At 47.9% G+C, this 22,551-nt stretch overlaps 4 protein-coding genes across 8 annotated transcripts in view; 2 read left to right on the forward strand and 2 right to left on the reverse strand.

Annotated features, from left to right (window-relative positions):
- Positions 1 to 5,086, forward strand: part of LOC307184710 (ankyrin repeat and KH domain-containing protein 1) — a gene marked incomplete at its 3' end in the record, with an annotated part of 117,498 nt that extends 112,412 nt beyond the window's left edge. For 3 of the 4 annotated variants that reach the window (XM_079918390.1, XM_079918391.1, XM_079918392.1), the window contains 2 exons: positions 602 to 766; positions 1,046 to 1,525. In XM_079918390.1, coding sequence (XP_079774516.1) covers positions 602 to 766; positions 1,046 to 1,105 — 225 coding nt within the window. Of the gene's footprint in view, positions 1 to 601; positions 767 to 1,045; positions 1,526 to 3,839 lie in introns of those variants that run through there. The other variant, XM_079918389.1, reaches the window with a different exon arrangement.
- A 346-nt stretch (positions 5,087 to 5,432) lies between these two features.
- Positions 5,433 to 9,586, forward strand: EIF4EBP3 (eukaryotic translation initiation factor 4E binding protein 3). The gene is made up of 3 exons (XM_079918407.1): positions 5,433 to 7,058; positions 8,113 to 8,286; positions 8,443 to 9,586. The coding sequence occupies exons 1-3, from the start codon at positions 6,956 to 6,958 to the stop codon at positions 8,469 to 8,471; spliced, it is 306 nt and encodes a 101-aa protein (XP_079774533.1). The 5' UTR covers positions 5,433 to 6,955; the 3' UTR covers positions 8,472 to 9,586.
- Positions 9,587 to 9,725: 139 nt separating this feature from the next.
- SRA1 (steroid receptor RNA activator 1) lies at positions 9,726 to 15,628 on the reverse strand. Its single transcript, XM_079918404.1, has 5 exons — positions 15,469 to 15,628; positions 15,218 to 15,343; positions 11,384 to 11,589; positions 10,331 to 10,439; positions 9,726 to 10,176 (listed from the first exon to the last, which is right to left on the reverse strand). The coding sequence occupies exons 1-5, from the start codon at positions 15,491 to 15,493 to the stop codon at positions 9,965 to 9,967; spliced, it is 678 nt and encodes a 225-aa protein (XP_079774530.1). The 5' UTR covers positions 15,494 to 15,628; the 3' UTR covers positions 9,726 to 9,964.
- Positions 15,629 to 16,082: 454 nt separating this feature from the next.
- On the reverse strand, positions 16,083 to 22,550 carry APBB3 (amyloid beta precursor protein binding family B member 3). Of its 2 annotated transcripts, XM_079918398.1 has the most exons (12): positions 22,028 to 22,547; positions 21,577 to 21,740; positions 21,418 to 21,494; positions 20,772 to 20,832; positions 20,422 to 20,568; positions 20,172 to 20,299; positions 19,630 to 19,744; positions 19,407 to 19,491; positions 19,078 to 19,161; positions 18,694 to 18,809; positions 18,365 to 18,556; positions 16,088 to 16,836 (listed from the first exon to the last, which is right to left on the reverse strand). In XM_079918398.1, exons 1-12 carry the CDS (start codon positions 22,074 to 22,076, stop codon positions 16,600 to 16,602), a joined length of 1,455 nt encoding a protein of 484 aa, XP_079774524.1. In that variant the 5' UTR covers positions 22,077 to 22,547; the 3' UTR covers positions 16,088 to 16,599. The 2 variants fall into 2 exon arrangements, with proteins under 2 accessions (XP_079774525.1, XP_079774524.1); XM_079918399.1 differs by lacking the exon at positions 19,078 to 19,161 and having other exon boundaries at positions 16,083 to 16,836; positions 22,028 to 22,550.
- Between the last annotated feature and the right edge of the window lies 1 nt (position 22,551).

The following is a 22,551-nucleotide window of genomic DNA, read 5'->3' on the forward strand; positions in this document are numbered from 1 at the left end:
ATAACTAGTTTGTTTCTATGACTTTGCCAGATCTTTTATCCAGTTTCAAAAGTGGATTATGTTGTTTACATTAGTTTGTCCTCAAACTATCCTGAAGAAGCCCCCGTCTTCCCTCCAAAACCTGAGAGATTTGGGTTTTGCTGCTTTGCATTTGGCTGTCACAGCTTAGAGAGAAGCCTCTTCCTCTCTGAAAAGCTGGCTGTGAGCTCCCCATTGCCCTCTTGTCTCCTCTGAGAGCTTCCAGGCTGCCATAAAGCCAGATTGTGGCTGCAAGCAATCATGTAGAATTCCCCTTTTCTTGGCAGAAGCTTATTAGTAAATCCTAAATATGGAAAGTTGAGGGTATTATATGTGTCCATCAAGTATTGGGAATTTCCTGATGATTTGATATTGGATTTAGTTGTTTTGTTTTGTTTTTCTGTTCTCATTGAAAAATGTTGCTGACACAAATAACCACTTTTGGTTTCCCAAGACTGTACAGTGTTGCTATACTTACAGGATACTCTGGAGTTCTTTGAATGAAGGGAAATAAGAATCTATGCTGGTATTGTGGAATCATCATTTACAATCACTTCATGATTACACCTTTCTGCTGTTTTAGGGTCTACCAATTTCCATGTATGGCGGCACCATAATACCCTCCCATCCTCAGCTTGCTGATGTTCCAGGAGGCCCTCTGTTTAATGGACTTCACAACCCAGATCCTGCTTGGAACCCTATGATAAAAGTTATTCAAAATTCAACTGAATGCACTGATGCCCAGCAGGTAAAATGGACTTAATGCTCTTTTATTTTTCAGATTTATGATGTCATTCTTTTAATTCTTTGGGTAGTGCAAGTTCTGAATATCAAAAATCATGACATCTGACTACCTTGAACTGAATTAAGTTTTTCAATATCAAGATGATGCTACTTAACATTTTATCTCATGTATGTGTATTCTTCCTAGGCAGAAACAGTGAATTACCATTGCATTTATATATTCATTTTGTAAATGTCTAAAGATTCCTAATTAGAAATTCCAATTTTTCCTCCCCCTTTTCAGATTTGGCCTGGCACGTGGGCACCTCATATTGGAAACATGCATCTCAAATATGTCAACTAAGTTAGAAGGTCTTACTCTTTAGCCTTGTTTGAGAAACTTTTGACCTTGGAAGAACCCTGGGGATTTTTTTTAATGTGCCTAAGAAATATTCTCTGAGGCTTTAGCAATGGAAATTTGATTGCCCATTGTATATGAACAAAGTGATTTCCTATCCATCTGATTATGTTCTCTGGTTAGTTTAGCCATTTTGAAATTAGTGCTTTGGGCTAAACATACTGAATGCGATTTGTATGCAGAAGAGAATTAGATGATTACATGTTTCAACCTTTTAGGGTGGTAAATACATGTACAATTGTTTACATACTTAAAATGAAAAGGTTGAGTAAATTTCTTGTCATATAGTGGCTCTACTTAATGTGGCCTGTATTAATGTGAAATATTTACCAGAATATTCAATAAAAAGATGAACAGTGTTTAGAAGTGGGGTGTGATCCTTTCAGTGGTCATGCAGGTACTACCCAATCCACAATCATACTGAACCAGGTTGTTAATACCATATTTGTGATAGGCTTCTCACATTTTACACTTTAGAGTCCATTCTTAGCCTGCCTTGAAAAAGCACTTTTAAGACTAGTTGTATACTTATTCTGTGTTAAACATTCCTTGTTCTTTTGTTCTCTTCTGTATCATTTTAAAAGTGAGAATGTTTCAAGCCCCTGCAATGTGTCTTATCTGACTTTAGCAGATAGGCCATTAAAAGGTTTAGCTCTTTGTGGATCATGAGTATGTCAATAAGAACAACAGGATTTCAGTCAGATGACACTGAAAAAACTTAGGGACACCCAAATCATCCTTCAGATTCCTTTTGTGCTTCCTGACTTTTTAATCTAAAGATTATATTGGTTATAGGTGTTTAAGTTTTATTTGGGTTGGGACATAGGAGGGGGTGGGGGTGACTCCTTTAATTTTGTTGTATTGTTGAATCAGCTGAATAATGTCTATAAATATGTGACTAATTCTGGGCTTAGTTCCATGAAGAGCCAATATGGTCAACAGGCTAAACTCATGAACACTGGAATGGAGTGCTTTGGCCAAACTATAGGCTATGCCAAGAATCTGATGCAGTAGAGAAGAAAAAACTAGCCCAATGAAAAGAACAGTCATCAACTTGACTGTTCATGTTTTAATATGGTTGAATTACCTGGTCTTAGATAAAAGCGAGCTAAAAAAGAAAACAAGAAAATGTTTGAGGTGATAGAGGAGCCAAAACACACATTAAGGCAAAGAAGGATGCACAGAAAGATAATAACTAGGGGCAGAACCATACCAGAAGCACTTTTCTATTCTCCTACCAACAGAAGTTCTTAATCTTCTCTCCCTTGCTCCTAGAGCTGCCACTAGATGAGACACACCATGTTTGTTCTGTGTTAGACATACCTGGTTGGTTTGTCTTCCATATCATTTTACATATGAGAGTGCTTCTGTAAGCTCATTTCTTATTTTCTGTTTTGAATGGATTTGGAATTATCACTGGTATTGAAGCTGCTGCCTTTGTAATGCTTAATAACCACATCAAGTAGTCTCAAGAGACCCCCTTGAGGGGACCAAAGGACCCCTGGGATCACCTACATATCTTGCTGTTTCCACTTACCACTAATAACCAAAAAAATCACCTAATATTAGTGAAATGAATGAAATTACTCTTGATGAAACATATACTAGAGAGAGATAATATTAAGTAAATTATTCAGTGGGACAAAAAGTGAGTTTTGTTCTATCTTAACTATTTAAAGTACACTTGAATTATTGGAAGAGCTCTTCCAATATCTTCTACACCTTGAGGACAACAGAATGAGAAATTTTATCTCAGATCAGGAACTAGAACCCATAAGAAGAGGACGCAATTATGAGAAACCCCTAGAAGGATTAGGAAAAAACGAGCTGTGCAGTTTGTAGCAGTTATTTAGGATACTCTACTTCCTGCCCTCTTACCACCACTGCCTTCTTTTCTTTCTATTTGAATCCCAGTAACCTACTCCCCACTCCATTTTGCCTGCTAATCTTTTCCTCTGTCTTGCCTCTTCCTGGCATTACTTTACTGCTATTTTACCAACCTGAACCTTGGATTAAACCTAGCTCAGGTAAGAACTTAATTACTTTCAGAATGTACAAGGGATTTGTGGGGAGGCAGAACGGGTAGAGTGGAACAAGAGTCAGAAACCTAAATTCTGTTTTCATTTCTGCCACTTTAAGCTATATGACCATAGGCAAATCATTTCTCATCTCTGGGCTTCACATTCATCATCTGTAAATGAAACAATGTAAATGAACTCAAAAGGGTCTCCTAGTTCTAACAGATTCTCTTGTCTTGTGAATGAGAATGTATGGTATGGGACTACTAGAAGCCAGTACATTGCTGAGATTTGAGGGCCCCTACCATTTGTTCTTACATGGAATCAAAAATCTGCTGTTGTGAGAGCCATTATTGATTTTGGGAATTTAGTGGAGGCAGAAGAAAACCTTGCATACCCATAGTGAGCCCTCAAGTCATTAAGAAACATCCTGCTGAAAAAAAAAAAAGGAAAAGAAAAGAAACATCCTGCTGAGGCATAGATCAAGCCCTATGAGAATAACAGCTCATTCAAGGAACAAAACTGTATCATCAAGGTTTCTGGACCCACTTATTTCAAGTAGTGTTCAATGTAATGAAATACCACCACCAATAAAATTCTTGATGTTTTTAAGACCCTTTAAACCTATTGTGGCTACAGTGTGCTGACTTGCCCTTTTATAGGCCAGTCTGCTTCCTTCAGTCCCTGCTCTCAAAGGGGAAATCTCATCACCTCAACTAACGAGACCGAAGAAGAGAGTTGGACAGCCAATGGTGGCCTCTCCTAACCAGAGGTAAGAAATCTCAGGACTTGGAACTGTAGTTTCCATCTTACAGATTCTGGCCAAGTCCTCTTTCCAATGTCAGAGTTAGTACAGGAGGGTACCATCCTTAGTTTGAGGTAGCTTTTAGAAGGGGAAAGGCTGGTCATATTAGAGTTTCAAGCCAAATAGAGGAGTACAAGTAGTATACATGGTTCTGTCCAACTGTTTAAGACCTTTGTACCACATTGTAAACCCAGGAAGAGGCAAACAAACTGTAGGAAAACAGCTTCTGAACATCTTGTTCTCTAACTAGCCCTAGAGCTCTTCTACTAAGAATTGTGGATGGTTGTGACGTCTTCCCAGTGGACCCTGTCCTGGGGTGAGGGACTCTGATAATGCTGCATTTTCTATTCCTCAAAGATTTGTCACCATGTGTCAGTGTTATTTGACAGGTTACTTTACCTTCACTCTCTCCTGTAGGAAATGGGTGAGAGAAACTTGAGTGTGTTAAGACCACCTCCAAAAAAGGGCAGGAGCTTGGGCTTGAAGACCTAATTTGGAAAACAAGATTGTGAATCTAATGCTCAGATTGCAAACCTATTTTGTGACTACTTTTCACCTCTTCCTGTTTTATCTTAATGGTACTGATGTGAGTTCAAAGTAATTTGCCTGGTGGCAGAGACCTGGTATTCCCCTACAGGTTTAATCAGATCTCTGGGGTTGGGACGTGAGCATAAGTTTTTTTTTTCTTTTTTGGAAGCTTCTATACTCTAATGGGCAATCAGTGTTGAAAAACCTCTGATTTAAACTCTTCGTCCTTCATCCTGGTTGAATGGATGATGAATCTGGTTTTCTCTCTAAAACCAACTGCCTATTCTCTAGTTCCCCAGCCCTTATAGCACACAGTGTCTCAAAAAAAAGTAAGCTTCTAGTAGTACTCTTACAGTAGTAAGACTGCTATAAGTCTGTAACTGCTGCTGTTGTTTTATAATAAAGATTAATAGAAGGATCACTTCCACACTGATCCTTCTTGAAAACCTTTGACACTTCTAGTTCTACTCTCACTGGTCTTTCTCAGTCTCCTTCGGTGAAATCCTCTTCCTCCACTACCCCTTAAATAAATGTTGATATGCTCAGGTCTCTTCTTTTGGTGTATCTTCTCCCCAGGTAATCTCATCCCACATTCTTGGATTTTACTCCACGCAAATCTGAATCACTTGCCCAGAGTTCTCCCTCTGTAGCTTCAGACCTGTATATCTGGCTTCTTACTGTGCTTCTCCATCTGAACATTCCACACACATTATATATTCCCCAATATAAGATATGCTCCTCCCCTTGTTTTCCCTATTATATTAGGTGGTACTGATAGCTACCAAGACTCTCAAGTCAGAAGATTGGGAATTATCCTGGCTTATCTCCTCTCCCACCCCACCCTTAAATCAGTCACTTACCCTTCCTCCTCTGTGTATCTGTATCCCCTCCACTTCTCTCCATCCTCGCAGCAACTGCCTTTTTGCCTACCCTATTTCACTAGGCTGGAGTCTGCACCTCCAGTCTCACTGTCCTCCACCCCATCTCCCACTCCCCTCACTAGACTACTTACCTTGCTTAAAAGTTGAGTTGTCATAGATGGTTCCTCCACAATCTGATCCCAAGCCTTACCCTCCAGCACTTCATTGCTAAGACACTTTATTTAGGCATACACCACTTTGTAAGAGGCTCAAAAACCTTTTTGGAACAATAAAGTATACATATCCTTGCTACCTGAAATGTGATTCTGAGGACATGCAGACCTAAGGGTCTGCATCACCTGGGATTTTATTAAAAACCCAGAATTTCAAGTCCCACCTACTGTATCCGAATCCTCATTTTAACAAAATCTGCAGGTGCTTTATGTGCACATTAAAGTTTGAGAAGCAATGACTTGTAGTCTTTTTTTAAATGAGTCAAGAAATCAGAGCTGAGGGGAAATCTGATGAAGCCAGTGCTGAAGTAATACTGATAAATGCATGAAGTCAGGTGGTCTACAATTAATTGGTGGTGGGGTGGCATTGCTGAGGGTATAGTGATTCTTAGGAAGCCAAACAGCAGACAACTGGGTCAAGTCGAGATTTTTTGTGTATACAGGACTAGACTTAGTACTTACTCTCCCACCACCTCTCTCCTGCCTCCTTTCATATCACTGTGCCTACATCAAAAAATCTTCTCTTTAAAGGCCAAACTCTCTGATCTTACTTTCCAGAAGGCTAAAGACCAAGCCCTCCTTACCAGCCCCCAGTCCTTCCTTAGTTTCCTGAGGTTAGCTGTGACAGAGAGATCAAAGAACTGGACTCTATCTTCCAACCTTTATTCATCCTTTAATCAGTCCAGGTATCACTTCTTCCAGAAAGCCCACTCTCCCTCCCTGACCTACCCTGATGGCTGTGCACCAGGCCTTCAAGGCACTTTTCACCCTGTACTGAAATTGATTAATGGGAGGCATTATACAGCTGTGCCTAGGGGCACATGCTCGAATCAGACACACTGAGGTATGAATCCCAGCTCCCCCTCCTACAAAATCCGTGACTTTGAACCATGACTTAACCTTTCTGGACTTTGGTATCCTCACCTGTAAAATGTGGCTAATAACAGTGCTTTACTGTCCAAAACTGTTGAGAGGAATGGATGAATTAATATATGGCAATAACGTGTGCCATACCTCACCTGTCCCCAGCGCCCGCTATAAACAGTAAATAGCTGAGTAGCTGCCTCGCTCATAGGCATAGGAAGGCTGGCCAATTTGGGGCCAGGAGGAACTGGAGGCCGGTGCGGCTCCTGGAACTCCTTCCAACTTTCGCTGAGTTTGGTGCTTCCTCCCGCGAGGGTAGGGCGGGATCATCGGGTTGATTGACGGCCGGCCCGCCCCCGGCTTGACGTTGTCCTGGTGGTGTTGCTGCGGCCGCACGTGGTCAACTGAGTCCGACTCAGACTCGGCTGCGCCCCGCGTCCTCAACACTAGCACCAGCCGCTTGCCTTCCTGCTCGTCCCGCCCGCGCTATGTCCACACCCACCAGCTGCCCGATTCCTGGGGGCAGGGACTGGCTGCCTGAGTGCTACAGCACCACGCTGCGGGGCACACTATACACCACTACCCCCGGAGGTCAGCGGCCAGGCCAACGTGTGCGTGTCGCGGGACGTGGGTGGGGAGGTGCGAGCCTGGACTTGCCTGCAGGCCCCTCTGCAGGTTGTAGCTTTGACAGGAGTGAGTGCTTGGAGCCGAAGCCCAGTTCCCTAAATTCTCAAAGTGATGCAACACGGCCTTGTGCCTAGTTTCCGAGTGACTGGGTAGAAATCATCACTATGGCCTGGGTTCTGGGCTCCTTGCTCACCCGGCCCTCCTGACTTTGCCGCCTGGGAGCAGGAGCCGAGGCCCCAACTGTGTGTGGCTTCAGCAGGAAGCAACCGGGTCTTGCAAAGCTGCAAATGCAGGACTCTGGCAGTTGGGGGCAGGAGCTTCGGGTCTCTGCGCTGGCTGGCTTGACTACTGGCTGACTGGTGTAGCAGCCTGAGATCATGCCTGCTCAGGGGTTCCTGCCACGGAGGCGAAGGGGAGGGGTGAGAACAGGGTAGGGCCTTTGGAGGACATGATCGGGGCCAAGTTCCTCTAGGCTGAGCTGAGCCTGACAGGACTTGGGAGGGGTCAGGATAAGAACATTGTGTCCCTGTATTTCACAGGAGGAACACCGCTCCTCCCCGCAGGATATCAGAGCCCAGGTGGCAGCACCAGCCTTCTTATCTGCTCTTGGCTTCCTCATCCAACTGAGGCTGGAGGGCTAGGCCCTCCCTTGTGAACCAAAGCAATGAAGTTCCAGAGCCAGCAGAGCAGGACAGGAGCCTCCTGAAGTACTTGAGCTCCAAGTTTGGTGCTCCTCCTACAGCCAAGACCTGAAGCTCTCCTAAACTAAAAGCCCCTGCCTAAACCAGCTGGGATGCCCCACTTGCTCTGTGGTGCTTAGACACATCTTGGGTAGGCCCAGGAGACTTTTAAGTGCTGTGAAAGCTAGTCAGCTGAGATCCTGGCTGGGCTGCAGAGCAGTAGCCCTTTAAAAAATGGGAAGATGTGACCCCTTGGTCCCTAAAAGGCCTGTGTCTGGGGTCCCACACAGCTCTGTACCCAAGCTCCTGCCTCTTACCTAGCCCCTACCCCTTGACAGGCACCAGGATCATCTACGACCGAAAGTTCCTGCTGGAGTGCAAGAACTCACCCATTGCCCAGACGCCCCCCCGCTGCCTCCCTCAGATTCCAGGGGTCACAACTCCTCCAACAGCCCCACCCTCCAGGCTCGAGGAGCGGAAGAAGCAGAAGGAGACAGAGGAAGAGATACCTGGTAAGGAAAGCAGACCCTAAAATTAAAAAATGGCTTTGAGCCCAAATGCCCCAGTTAAGTAGAGTGGGGGTTCGATTCTGAGAGGGGCTCCTTCACTGACGTTGAACCTGCAGACCCCAGCCCAGCAACCAGTCCTCCTGCCTTTTCTCTCTCCAGATGACGCACAGTTTGAAATGGACATCTAATCCAGTGAAGGTGACCCTGTGTGTGGAGTAAGAGGAATCCCTCACGCTGCTGCTGCTACCTCCTTTTTCTGGGGTATCCAAAGGCCAGCTGGCCTCATCTAATCCAGAAGGGGGTGACATGGTGGTTCTGGGCCTCCCTTAGCTCTGAGGCAGCTAGACCGGGGATAGGAATGGGCAACTTGCCAAGCCCTTAGTTCTACTACTCTTTGGTCTGTAGGCACTCCTCCCAACCCCTGGCCCTTGGCTCAGGCTGAGGCTGGGGCTGGGGGATGGAGAATGTCACTGTCTGACTGCTTAGTAAACATTCAAAGAAATGCCTTGGCTCCAGTGTTCTCCTCAATGCTGATCTTCCCATCTCAGCCATAAAGCTAAGGGTCCCAGCAAACCTGGTTAGGATCAGAGGTCCCAGGTTCCTTCCCAGCTCCCACTGGGCCCACTTCCAGCAGCACTTAGAGCCTGAGGCAGGCTTTGGGGGCAGGCCATAGGAGCTGTCAAACCATAAACAGCAATAGCCTGACCCCTGCCAAGGGCTGTTCCAGCCTTTCCAGGAAGCAGCTTCCTGGAATCAGGCCTCTCTACCAGTCCCTCCTTAGCTTTTCCAAAGCAGGAGAAAAGAGGCACTGCCCCAGCCTATAGCCTTCTTTTGTCTCTCCCCATACCTTTTCTGCCTCCCACCTGTAAGTACCAACCATATTCCAACACTGGAAACCTGTACTCTCCCTTTTCACAGCATGATATGAGCCTCCTGGCCCCTTCCACCTGGTTCTGTTGTCCTCAAAGCATTAGAAGACCTTAGGACCCAAACAGAGGCAGAAGCTTATTTGGTGAGTCAGATAAAGAGTCATAATCCTACTCTCCCCATCCCCTGAAAAAAAAAAATCATGATCCCATATGTCAGCAATCTGGTCTTTTTCACCTTCAATTTATACAGCTAGGTTCTAATCTCTGTAGCACTTGCATACCTCAAGGGTGATGCAGTGCAAATAGGTCAGTCTCCTTTTTTTGAGGGAAAAAAATCTTCCCATGCTATTTGAGCCTCTGTTCCCATACTGAAACGAATCATCCAAACACAGGGTTACTCAGCCCAGCAAGGGATGTTTGTTTCTGTCTAATTTGGGTGAAAGTGGCAGGCAGTAATCTGCTCACGCCTAGCAAGGCCATTCATGATGAACAGAGGAAGAACAGAGGTGTGCACGGTGCACAGCGAGCAAGGCAGTTAAGAACACCAGAGGGAACCAGTCTGGCATAGGAAGGGTTCATCTCTCCTACCCAGGTCCCACCACATTGAGATGTTTTATTGAAATGCATATGGTATGGGTAACAAGTGGCCTCCCTGTGGTCCAGGAGGGACCTCTTCCCCCAGAGATGGGTCAGGCCAAACACCCCAACGGGGCAGACAGTCTCCCAAGTGGTAAAAGGGAGCCAAGTTAGGGAAGGCCTCCCATGCCAAGGCATAAGAGATGGTGTGAGGTGAGGCTGGGGAACCCATAGGATTAAGGATCATGTTGGATGCCTGGCATGGTCTGGTTCTGCTCAGCTGTGGCTACAGATTTCTCTTCATTGGCCGCCTCCTCTGAAGACAGACTCCTCTTTTCCGCAATTAATCTTTTAACTCCCACCATCCACTGACTGACCTCAGTCACATGGTCAACCATGAGTGAGCGGTGGATGTCATCTGCTGCATCCCACTGGTGGCTTGAAAGCTCTGAGGAGAGAGAGGGGCTGAGCAAGAAACCTGGAGCAAAAAACATAGCTGCAACTCCTCCCCTCCCAACCAGTCAAAATCTCAGCACCTAGTCCAACTTGGACAACCATGGCAGGATGAGGGACTTGGGCTATACCAAGGGACCCAGCCACACCTTGCACCAGCAGAGCCATCCTCTTCTTTACAGGCATTGACAGCTTCCCTCCAGCCCACTGTTCCTGCAGCAGAGCCAGGCGTCGGCTGATGTCATCACATACCTGCTTCTGAGAGACAGAAGCCCCCTCCAAGTCAGTGCTGCCAGCCCAACAGGGGCAGGGAAAGGAGCACCACATAGGAAGCACCTGCTTTGTCTGGCCCAGGAACTTTACACTCTAATCTTAGAGTTATGGTTCTTTACGCAAAGATTAGAGGCCCCACTAAGAATCTGATGAAATCTATGGATCTCCTCTCAAGAAAAATGCATTATGGCTAGAATTTTTAAATTTCTGGAGTTTCTCATATGCTCAGAAATTAATTCTATAGTGCTGCTTTACAAATAAGGAAACTAAGGACCAAAGAGGTGAAGATCACTCTGCTACTTTTTTTTTTATAAACTTATTTATTTATTTTTGGCTGCATTGGGTCTTCGTTGCTGTGCATGGGCTTCTCATTGTGGTGGCTTCTCTTGTTGCAGAGCACGGGCTCTAGAGCGCAGGCTCAGTAGTTGTGGTGCACGGGCTTAGTTGCTCTGCAGCATGTGGGATCTTCCCGGACCAGGGCTTGAACCCATGTCCCCTGCATTGGCAGGTGGATTCGTAACCACTGTGTCATCAGGGAAGCCCCTCTGCTACTTTCCTTTAAGACTCCTGAGATCCCTTGCCTCCAGAGAACTTAGGAAACATTATCAATAAAAAAAGGGGTTGTTGTTGGGGTTTTTTCCCCCTCCCTAAGCATAATATCAGCAGGGTCTATTCTCAATGGCCTAGAGGTATGTAGATCAGGCTGTTATTGTCACTAATGGGAGCTGAATTCAATTCTTGTTCCTATAAGCCTCTTCTGAGGCTTGTGAACCCTCCTAAATCCTGTGTTCATTTTTCTAGGAAGTCCTTAGCAAATTCTGAAGGGGTTCATAACTCAGAAAGGATTAAGAGCCATTGCTTATAGGGTCAGAGGGTCTACCTTTGAGAGTCATACCTGCATCTGGCTGTTGATGGGAGCTTTCACTTACCTTTGTGTGGCCGCGGCAATCCTCCAATGCCCGTTCCAAAGGTTTCAGTACATCTTCCAGCAGAATCTCAGACTCAACGACTGGGAAATTTGTGGGCTCCATGCTGGAGGGAGGACAACTCCCCACAAATGGGGGTCTGGAAGCCTTACTTGACAGAGGTGGAGGCCCCATTGGGGGGGCTCCAGGAGATGTCTCTGAGGTGGGGACTGAAAAGGTAAAGCAAGATCAAGCAAACATGGCTTAAATAGGTACAAAGAAATACAATGGATGATGTGATAAAGAGGAATAGTAGAGGGACCTACCTAGCCTGAGTGTTCAAGGAAGGCCTTATAAGATAATATCTAAGTTTATCCCAGCTCACACACTATGTGACATATGGCAAATTACCTTTAACCTCTGAGCTTGGGTTCCTCTTCTGTAAAATGGGGATATTATAGGAATAGTACTTATTTCACAGGGTTGCAATGATGATTAAGTAAGAATATAGGTACAGCTGCTACATTAGTGTGTAGCAAAAAGTGCTCACAAAGTTAAGAACCTGGATGAGATAGATGCAGCCATAAAGAGTTGAAGGAACTATGTACTAGGGCAGAGGTAAGGGAAGGGCCCAAGAGGTGGAAAAAGTCCTGACTTGTTCAAGGAACAGAAACAAGGCCTATGTGGCTGGAAATGATTAACACTGAAGAAAGTAGTATGAGCTTTCACTGGAGAGGTAAGCAGGGGTCCAGACCCTGCAGGGCTTTGGAGGAGTTTAATCTTGAGCCATTACTCCATTAGTGGTAACAGGAAGCCACTGCAGGTTTATAAAAGCAGGGACTGATATCACTAAACTTGTTTTTTATGACATTCACTCTGTATGGTCTGTGAAAAGTTGATGAGAATAGGTAGAGGAGGGCAGGTTAACAATAGTCCAGGAAAGAGAATGCTGGCATGGACTAGAGTGAAAGAGTAGATGAGGGGAAATGGAGTGGTCTGAGATATATTTAGGAGGAGGCAGAACAGATCTTGATGGAACAGGATGGGGTGAAGGAGAGAGAAGCCAAGGATGACTCTTGGTTTCTGACTTTAATGATGGGATGGTGGAATCACTATGGAAAATGAGAAAACTGGAGGAGAAAATTCAAAAATTACTTTTAGGTATCAATATCCGCATGGATGATAATTCATCTAATTTGGTGTGTCAATTTGACCTTCTCACCTCCAATAACCATTTTTTCTACCCTACCTCAGCCTCCCATCCCCCTCTGCCTTGTTCTCAGCAACAATGACCACCGCTCATACCCTTCCAGCTCAGCTACTCAGATTTTTGAGGTGCATTAAACTCACTCCCTTTAAATTCATAGCTACGGATTTTAAAAGGCATCCAACATTGCCTGGAAATCATATACTTTGCCTCATTTTTCCACTCTTCAGAACAACTATTTTCACATCTTATCTCCTCTAAACTTTTCTACCTTCTTTTATTTTCCTTTCCCTGCTGTCTCTGTACTTCTGACCCTACCTCATATTTCACTGAGAAAATAAAGGTCATTGAACAGGAACACTCTCATCTTCTCACCACCAGTTCTACTAACCCACTTGCATCTGTGGCCGCTTTCCTTTCTCCTCTAATAGATGAAAGGTTCCTGTTCCTATCAGAGGCCATCTCTCCAGCTGTACTCTGCATCCCCTCCTCTCTTGCCTTCTCTAGGCTTCCCTCCTGCAGTTATCCCTTTTCTCCTGTGCCATCAGTTCTCCCTCTCTACTAAAACATCCCATCAGCATACAGAACCATCCCTTACCTCACGCTGCATCCTCAGGCACTGGCCTATTTCTCATCTCTGCTTTACAGGAGAATTTCTTCAGTGAGCTGACTACAGTTTCTCTCTACTTTTCACATTCTCTCCTCAGCCCATTCCTGCTGGGTTTCTGCTCTCATCACTCCTGACTGCTTTTGTTAGGGTCAGTAGTGATTGCTATGTTTGTCAAATCAAGTAGTCCCTTTTCTTCATTTTATTTAACCTCTCAGCAGCATTCATCAGGGTTGAATCAAGATTTTAATCTCTCCCAGAGTAAATTTTACTTTCTTCTTACTTCTTTTACTCTTTCTCAGTCTCATTTGCTAATTCCTTCCCTGTTCAACCTTGAAATGCTAGAGCACCTTAGGGCTCTGTCTTGGATCCTCTTTAGGCCTCTATCCACACACACTCTTTATTCAAGCCCATGACATCAAATACCATCCATGTGACAGTGGCACATTTCTGTAATTCTGGCCTAGACCTCTCCCCAGAGTAGCAGCCCAAATTTAACATGGCCAAGACAGAAAGCTTGCTTTTTTCCTCACCCACCAAAACCCAGTTATCCCATATCAATGAACAACACCATCCAGTTCCTCAAGTGAAAAAATGTGTGTTACATTGCTTCTTCCTTCACCTCACCTACTATACCTACTCATTCCTGACTTTCTCCATAACATATGCTATATCCATCCAATTCCTACCACCTCTAGTACTCCCACCCTTGTCCAAATCATCATTACATCTTACCTACGTTAGCAAAACAGCCTCTGAATTTGTCTTTCCACTTCTTCCCTAAAATCTATTTTCCACACAGTAGACACAGTAATCTTTTTAAAGATATAAGTCAGTGTTTCTCAACCTGGGGAGATTTTGCCCCCAGGACAAGTGTCTGGAGACACTTTTGGCTATCACAACTGGGTGGGTGCTACTGACATCTAGTGAGTAGAGGCCAGGGATGCTGCAGACATCTTACAATGTATGGGACAGTCTCTCACAAAAAAGAATTATCTGGCCCAAAATGCCATTAGTGCTAAGGTTAAGAAACTCTGATTTATATTATAACTCTGCAATGTTACGGGTGTGGATAAGAGAGGAGTGAAAAGAGCTGAATCTGAGCTCCCTTTTCAGGGCCACAGATCCACCTATTGGCACGGGAAATGCTCAGGGGGAAAGGATGCCCTCCTCTACTTTAAATTTTTCAATGGCTTCCGCTTTATGTAGATTAAAATACAAACTCCTTATCCTGGTTTACAAAAACCCACTATGATCTGGCCCCCTGCCTACTTCTCAGATCTTAATCTCTATCCCTAGCCCACTGTGCTCTAGTCATCAGATATTCCTTCAGTCTCTGAATTTGCCAAACTTATCTCAGGGCTCCTGCAGTAGCTGTTTCCAATGCCCTGAATACTCTTGCACCTGATCTTTGTGTGGCTAGCTTTTAATCATTCAGATTTCAGCTTAAGTGTCAGCCCCTCGGATACCTTAGTTACCCAGTCACGCTCACATCACCCTGTTTTATTTCTCTGCAAAGCCCTTACCACCATTTCATCTATCTCCAAAGCGATAGTGTGGACTCCAAGAAAACAAAACTTTTTGTCTTGTTCACTGCTGTTTAGTTTGCCTTCAAACACAGTAGATGCTCAGTAGATGATACTGATTAAGTGAATAACACGTTAAGTCTGAGATGCTTATCATACAGTCAAGTGACGAGGAAGAACAGACAAATGGGTATACCACGATGGGGTTCTGAGTAAAGATCCAGGTTGGAAATAGGATTTGAAAATAATTTGGGAATTAAAAACTATATTAAAAACCGTAGGTCTGTATGAGATCACCTAGGGCAAAAGCCCAGAGAGATTCTTTTGAGACCAACGTACCAATTATTTACCTGGGCAACAGGTAAGAGGCTCGGAAAAGGGCCAGAACTGGGCCCCTTTCTGGGGCTCCAACCTCTCTCCTCAGGAAGTCCTCAGAGAGCAAAAAAGGCCCATGGTACAAGCTTATTCCTGGCACCGCCCATTCTCGGCGGGTCACGGCGCACAGGGCCCCCACGCACCTCTGGGGGATCCATCCTGGGGAGCGGCGACCCTCTTGGTGAGCGGCGTGCGCTTGGGTCCGCCAGCCTGGGTCTGCAGCCCGTATGAGAATTGCGGCGGATCGTTCCAGCCGCGCTCCTTGTTGCCTGCGCAGGTGAGAGGACGTGTGAAGCGAGCCTGGGGGCGACAGAGGGTCCGCACCCCGCGCGGTAACCGCCCCCAGCCTGGACCGGCGGTAGACCCAGCGCCCCAGCCCACCCGCCGCGCTCACCCGGTTTCACGTACAGCCCCGCCATCTCCACTTCCGCACGGCCAGCGGGGCATCACGTCACTTCCGGGGCGGCCGCACCCGAGCCTGCTGGGGCACGCCCCCGGCAGGGCCGGTTGCCTGGAGCCCTCCAGGTTGGACAGTTCAGAAACGCTGGGAATCGCCGTCGAGGCCCTGCTCCAACTCCCTAAGGAGCTCTAAATCTATTCCAGCTAATAACGCACGGGGTCCTAACTACATGGTACCAAGTGGGGCTGTTTTCCAGGAGGTGGCGCTCTAGGAGCCCAAGTGGGTTCCCTCTCTCCAAATCTCACAGTTGCTCTCAGGAGCAAGTTTAAACCACCAGAAGCTCATGCCCCACACATGCCCCCACTGTGATGTAGCCAGGTGGACTTCCAGAACCTCTGTCCACTTCCCTGAACGTTTACACTCTCTCGGTTGGAATGTATTTATTAGGAAGCCTAGCACACTTAAAGTACCTCAGACCAGGTACTTCAGGTGTCTCACTTGAGCTCCCACAACCTTCTGAGATTTCCTAGTTGTACTATATATTATCTTCAGTGCTGTTTATTTGACTCTTGTTTGACAGTCTCAGAAGGTGGAACTCCTATTTTATTATACCTCCAGTGCCGACCTTAGTGCCTAGTGCCTATATATTCATAAAAATATATTTCTTAAATGAAGTCATTTTTCCAACACTCCCATGCCCTTATGTGACTACCTGCAGCCACCGACACCAAGCACAGATGCAGACACTCATCTCATACAGGTTATTAACTCCCAACCCAGTCCCAGGCCCAATATACTCACATCCGGTGAGGTCACTGAGGGATTTTTATTTGTACCGATTTTGCTATAAAGTGTTGCTGAGGTAGAGCCAACTGTCCAGGGCTGGACAGGGGCAAGGAACACAGGGACCCAGGGAGAGGAGAGCCCGGGGCCTAGGCTGTGGTACAGGGCCTCTCAATCATCCATATAAACAATAAATTGGGCAATAAATAGAGGGTGGGCAAGGGTCAGTGGGGAAAGCAGAGAAGGCTCCAAGGGGCGAGAGGCTGCAGGTCCCTGGGGAATGAAGGGGTACAGAGTCGGGCATGGACCCAGAACCTCCTTCCCCAGTCCTCCCCGATTAATTTAGGGCATGTGGAGCAGAGAGGGTTTCAGCCGGAAGGCATCAAGAAAAGAGAAGATGCCCCGCTTTCGAGGGGCTGCCCCTGCACCCCCAACCCCTCCTTTGAGCAGGGGGAGGGGCAGGGGACCTCCAGGGGAGTCCACAGAGCTGGTCCGCTTGAGTCGTAGGCGGGCACGGGCCTGGGCACCCCAGGCCTTGCCTCGAGCCGCAGAGGCCACAAGACACTTCTGGTACTGAACCTAGGGAGAAGGGGAATGTGAGGATCCACTTCCTTTCTGCCCCGGACCCCCTGAAAGCTCCTGCAGGACAGGGACACGGCGGCCAAGGCTTCAGTAGGAAATGAAGCTGGTAGTCTGCCACATTTGGAGCCCCTACAGCATCCACAGGTAGCTCAATAACAAAAGCCTAAAACTTCACATTCACTGAGCATTTAAGGAGAGCTTGACACTGTGTTAAATTCTTTATATATATAATCTAATCGATCTAGTTATTTATCGGGTGTTAAAATCACCATTTTGCAAATGAGGAAGTGAGATTCAGAGAGAATACATGACTTGCCCAAGGTCACATAATCAGAAATTGATAGAATTGGAATTCAAAACTAGTTCTGATTGCACGGCCTGTGCTCTTATCCATACCTACCACTATGCTAACTCTCCTCCATCTCTCATTGCAGTGGACTGGACCCTGGCAAAGTGGACTCCCTAGTCAAAGGGATGTTCTACAACCCAGTCCCAATGCAACTGCTCTGCTCCTCTCTCATTTGAAATCAACAGGGTTCTAAATAGTCTTCTCACTTCTCTTGTGTCTTCCAAATCTTCTACCCATACTATAGCTTTAGTGATCTTCAAAATTCACAAACTTGACTTCACTGTCCTGCTCAAAACCTTTCAATGGCTCAAAGTGCCTCAAGATAAAACAAATTCATCACCCTACCCTGTAAGTCCATGACCTGGATTCTGCCATTCTTTCTACCCCTATCTCTCACTCCATCTCCCCCTGCACTCCAGATACACTAGATTCTTACACATACTCTAATCCACTGACATCCCTCTCACCTTCACAGCTGGGGTTCCCTGTACTTGGCACATGTCCTGTCCCATTCCCCTTCACCTGGATAACTTCCCTCCTTGGACCTTCAACTCTCAGTTTTCTATCACCTCTTTCAGGTAGCCTTCTTGAACCTCCAAAGGGGCCATATCCTCCATCATCCTGTGGTGTACAACTTCTTTCTGGCCTGTCTCTGCTCTAACCTAAGTGTTCTGTGAGGGCAAAGGCTATGCCCTCTAAACCACTGAATTCCCAGGGTCCAGTATGGTTGAGTTCCGGCAAGCACTCGTATTTGAGTGAATAAGTGAACTGAACTGAGTGCAAGTGTCCCATACTCAAATGCCCACAGATAACCAGAAAACAATTTAAATGAGAGAAAACAGGAAAGACAATGCTCACCCTTCAAGGCACAGCCCTTACACAATTCCAGCTAAATGCTGAAATGTATACGTGTGGACCCAAGTGCCAGAACTTCTGATATTTTACAAAAAACACAAATGGCAATTATTATGTGAAATGTCCTGGCCTTTAAATATTGGCAACTAATTAAAGCCTATTAAAAACAGCATGAGGGTCAAATAAAATACTGCTGAACCACAGTCAGCCCTGGCATGGCTGGTTTGTGATCTCTGGAGAGGCTGCCGATCCTGAACCCCAGTCACCCGTACAGAGAAGCTGCAGGGCAATCCCACCCACCCATTCCCACCCCTAACTCACCATGCAAGCAGCCTGCACAGCTTCGGAGAGTCCCCCTGCATGGGGCTGGCACCAGAAGGCCGCACACTGGAAGCTCTGACGGCCCAGGTCGGCAATGAGGCCAAAGGTGTGTGGGTCACGACCAACACCAATAAAGGTCACGAGGCGCACAGGGCACTGCCACAGTGGCTCCTCCTCTGCACCAGCCTCTGCCTGCCCAAATCAGGCCTAGTCACTAGGGGGCCAGGTACTAGCTGGACCCACTGAGCACTTCCAGTAGCAAGCAATAACCCCTTGGCATCCCCACCCACCCCTCCACACCCCCAACTTCACCTTCTTCTGGCTGGTACCTGAATGGGATGTGCAGTCATGAGAGAGTCAGATATGCTGAGCATGGCAGGGACCCAGGCGTCCCGGTCCCCATGGGTGGTGAGGGTACCAATGGCCGCGTTCATCACGTCCATGCCTGGGGGGGGGGGACAAGCCCACCATGGTGTCTCCCAGGCGTAAAGAAGGATCTGCAGGGAGTGTCTAGGCCCCTCTCACTGACTTAGGATTCAGAGAGATGGGAACAGAATAGCTGCAGCCAGGTTTAGACTCCTGAGTTGAGAAGGGTGGTACATCCCAGGCTATAGAGGGCCATGGGAGCACTCTTAGAAATGTGATAGCTCCTTCCTTTCCCACCTTCCTCTTCTCTTATGGAGCCCACCCCCTCCAGCCCACTCAGTCCTCACCCATGGCTTTGGTGACTGGCAGGGTCCCCATGTACAGTGCCTCGTACTTCTGAGCAGCCTGGCTCACCGCATCCAGTAGCTCCACTGAAATATATACACCAAGTTGGCCTGGGTACTCTCTCAGAGACCCCTTTCTCCACGCTTCTAAGGGAACTGGAACTAGCAGGAAAAAGGCCATGGATGTTCCTCCAATTTAGAGTTTGGGATCCCTGGGACAAGGATACCTCAGAAGTTCTCTATCTCCAGAGAAGTACTAAATAACCAGAACCCCCTTCCCATCTTTCACCAAAGTAGCCTGTTGGTGCAGTGCAGCCCTTCCCTCCCCATACCTTGTCGAGGCAGGTCTTCAGGGGAGATGGGGTCTAGTGAGCAGCAAGGGGAATCACCACTGACCCCTACTCGCTCTGACAAGATCTGAAACACAATGCAGCCAGCATGAGGTGTAGGGAGGGGGAAGTGAGGTAAGGGAGCCAATACCACCCTAACCCAACCACCTTAGCAGCTTCAGACCCAGCTCCATACCCACATTCCCTGCCCCACTCTGGCCCTTACCTGGGCACAGAGCCCGTGTAGGGCACTGGCAATGGCCTTGGCAGGGACGTCACAGCGAAACACATGGCACTTGAGCATACAGCTGTCTTTGTCACCCGCCACAAAAGCGAAGTCCCTGGCAGGGTCAGAGATGGGGCTAGGGCAGGGCCAGGGATGGAGCTGGGGTAGAGGCTAGGTAGGGACAGGGGCCTGTAGTGCCTGCAGGAGGCTAGAAAGTCAGGGTTATGGCAGGGATGGAACAAGGAGATCAGGGCTGGGGCTCTAGGCACCTGGCTGTCACTCACCTGTCACTGTTCCAGAAGCATGTGGGAGCACAGGAGAGAATCAGCCCAGCCTCTCAGGCTCTCCCCCATCCGTCCCTGCTGAGCTGGGCCCACCCTCCCCAACCAGGGCTGGACCAGGCAGGGGAGGCAGAGCTTGGGTACATGTCAGAGGACCTGTGTCCAGGGGTTCAAGTACAGGGGGTCAGCATCAGCAGGGATCACAGCCTGCCGGGGGGAGGGAGGAGCAACTCTCACTTCGAGGGATGTAGGGGTCCTCACCGGCCCTTGGAGCTGCCCACACCCCATACACGAATGTGCACCAGAGGCTGGCGGTGGATCAGACTGTGGTCCAGGGGATTCACCAGGCTCATCACATCCTTCTTCAGGATCATCAGCATGTTCTGGCCCTGCCAAGGAGAGGTCAGCCCGGAGCTCAGATGAAGGTGGTTGCCATGAGGAACAGGCAATTCAGGGACAACCACCACTGCTGGATGCTGGGCTGAACCCCTTAAAGGGCCAGCCAGCTTACCTCGCCCCAGGTACCATCCGGGGGCTGGCTCTGGCTACGAGTCTGGGCCAGCTGCTGGATGCAGTTATTGACTGCAATACTGCTCTTCCCTGGTACCAGGTCCTCTTCAGGTACTTCTACCCAGCCCAGAGAGCGGACTGCGAAGCACTGATGGGTTGAGGAAAAGGACACGAGGACCCTGAGTAAGTAGAGGTGAAGTAGGGTGGGAGGTGCCACAGGCTCCACATATATAAACCCTCTGAGACCTCCCTTCAGCCTTGATTACCTCTGCTCAGCCCAGTCTCACCCCTGACCTTTCCCTTGGGACCCTCCCCAATGCCCTGGACTGGCCCTCAGGCCCAAATCACTACCTTAGCCCCTGGCTCCATTCTCTGGATGTAGGATTCTTCACCATACCAGGACAGAGAATTACTGGAATAGAGCAGAGCTCGTAAGAGGACCACAATTCCTACAGAAGGGACAATGGTGAGGACCAGACTACTCGATGGGCACAAGATGTGGGATAAGACCCAGAATATAGTGTCCCAAATATAAAGTCAGAGTGAGACAAGGCCCAGGACATATTACATAAATGTAACATAAAGCATGGCTTAGAATTTGAGGGAAAATTCAACACACAGGACACAGAATAAAACAAACATGGAACAGGGTCCAAGATCTGGACCAGCGCCCCAAATCAGGACAAGAAGACCCTAGAACACAGGATAGGAACCTCCGTGGACAGAACCTAGGGTAGTGACCAAGGCCTAGAACATGAGAGGTCAGGACCCAGAATACATAAAACAACATGTAACAAAAAACAGCTTGGAACAAGGAACAAAACTCAAAACACTGGGAGAGTCAACAATATGGGACAGAGCCAAGAACACATAACAAAACCCTAAACATGGGACACAGTCCAGAACCTGTGCTGGAAAGCGGACTGTGGGTCCAGCTGCATCTTTGAGTGCCATGGAACCCCAAGCCTTTCATTTTTGCCTGGCCTATCCCTGTTACCTCCGGTCCAGTGAGCTCTCCAGGCTGGAGAAGGATCTCCCCTTGGGGGGCCGAAGTCCCCAAATTCCCTCCGTCTTCTGTAGAGAGGGGGCTAGGTCAGTGTGGCAGTAGGCTTAGATCCACACATGAGCTCAGGCCCCCTCTTCACACGCCACCTACCGTGCCTGGGTCCTCTGCATCTCCTGACTCCCAGGTTGGGCGCTGCCACTGGGTGCTACCGCTGGGTACATGCCAATAATAAGTACCTGCAGCATCGCGGATCTTCCTCCAGCCAGGGGGCAAACCTGGCTCCCCCTCCAGACTCTGGTCCCCCCACAAGTCATCTACAGGAACGTGAGATTGGAGAAGGAAGGCATATATGTGCGCTCAGAATAACACTTTGTCATAACCCTTCCTCCAACCCAAAAGGCACAACTTAGCGCTGAAGGTTCAGCCTGAGGTTCCAGGCTTCCAAGCTTGGATACTGCAGTGCAAAGATCGGGGTTCATTTGTTCCCTGGTCCTCACTCCGAGACGTACGCCCCTCCCTGTCTTTGAGGCTGAGGTAGCCTTTCGCGCTCCCTCGTCCCCCCTCAGCTCCCGATCCTCCCATCGGGACCCTCTGTGCACACCATCGCAGTTGACCAGAATGATGGCCAGCATGTAATCCTTGCCCAGCATAGCCCTGGTCGCGTCCCCAGCTCGCCTCCGGAGCTGCTGCGCCTACAAGTCCAGCCTCTGCGCTGGAATCGGCCTGGCCAGCTGGCGCCGCACAAATACGGGGCGGGGCAGGGGCCGGGTCCTGGGGCGGGAAAGGACCCGCCTGAGCAGCGCCTCCTGTCGAAAGGTGGCGCGTGAAAACAGCCGTCCTGATCCCCCAGTTGCCGCGCGTTGGCGTGCGAAGGTCTGGAGGAGGAGCAAGGTCCGCGGCGCGCACGCTGACATCATAGCTCAATTGTGAGCTCATTAAGCGGCGGAAGATCCGCCAGGCGAACTTGCGCGGAGCGCACACGCGCACGAGTGAGATCATGGCATTTAGGTGGTCTACGCGCGCGCACACGCAGCCTGGGTCTCAAAGGGAGAGGTCACGTGGGAGTATCTGCGAAAAGAAGACCTTCAGGAAAGCGTCTCCACCAGTTCCAGAAATGCCCCGGAA

The sequence above is a fragment of the Stenella coeruleoalba genome (assembly GCF_951394435.1).
Source record: "Stenella coeruleoalba genome assembly, chromosome: 3".
NCBI classification, from domain to species: domain Eukaryota; kingdom Metazoa; phylum Chordata; class Mammalia; order Artiodactyla; family Delphinidae; genus Stenella; species Stenella coeruleoalba.

Bases quoted from the DNA above. Each gene is read 5' to 3' on its own strand.
- APBB3 (XM_079918398.1), bottom strand. From the start codon at position 22,076: ATGCTGGGCAAGGATTACATGCTGGCCATCATTCTGGTCAACTGCGAT. The intron at 21,495-21,576 runs GTAGGTGGCGTG...CCCTCTCTACAG, and splicing joins ATGCAGAGGACCCAGGCACG to AAGACGGAGGGAATTTGGGG. The intron at 18,557-18,693 runs GTACCAGCCAGA...TGATTTGGGCAG, and splicing joins TGACTGCACATCCCATTCAG to GCAGAGGCTGGTGCAGAGGA.
- SRA1 (XM_079918404.1), bottom strand. From the start codon at position 15,493: ATGGCGGGGCTGTACGTGAAACCGG. The intron at 15,344-15,468 runs GTGAGCGCGGCG...TCACCTGCGCAG, and splicing joins GGGGCTGTACGTGAAACCGG to GCAACAAGGAGCGCGGCTGG. The intron at 10,177-10,330 runs GTGTGGCTGGGT...CTCTCTCCTCAG, and splicing joins GATGGCTCTGCTGGTGCAAG to AGCTTTCAAGCCACCAGTGG.
- EIF4EBP3 (XM_079918407.1), top strand. From the start codon at position 6,956: ATGTCCACACCCACCAGCTGCCCGATTCCTGGGGGCAGGGACTGGCTG. The intron at 7,059-8,112 runs GTCAGCGGCCAG...ACCCCTTGACAG, and splicing joins ATACACCACTACCCCCGGAG to GCACCAGGATCATCTACGAC. The intron at 8,287-8,442 runs GTAAGGAAAGCA...TTCTCTCTCCAG, and splicing joins GACAGAGGAAGAGATACCTG to ATGACGCACAGTTTGAAATG.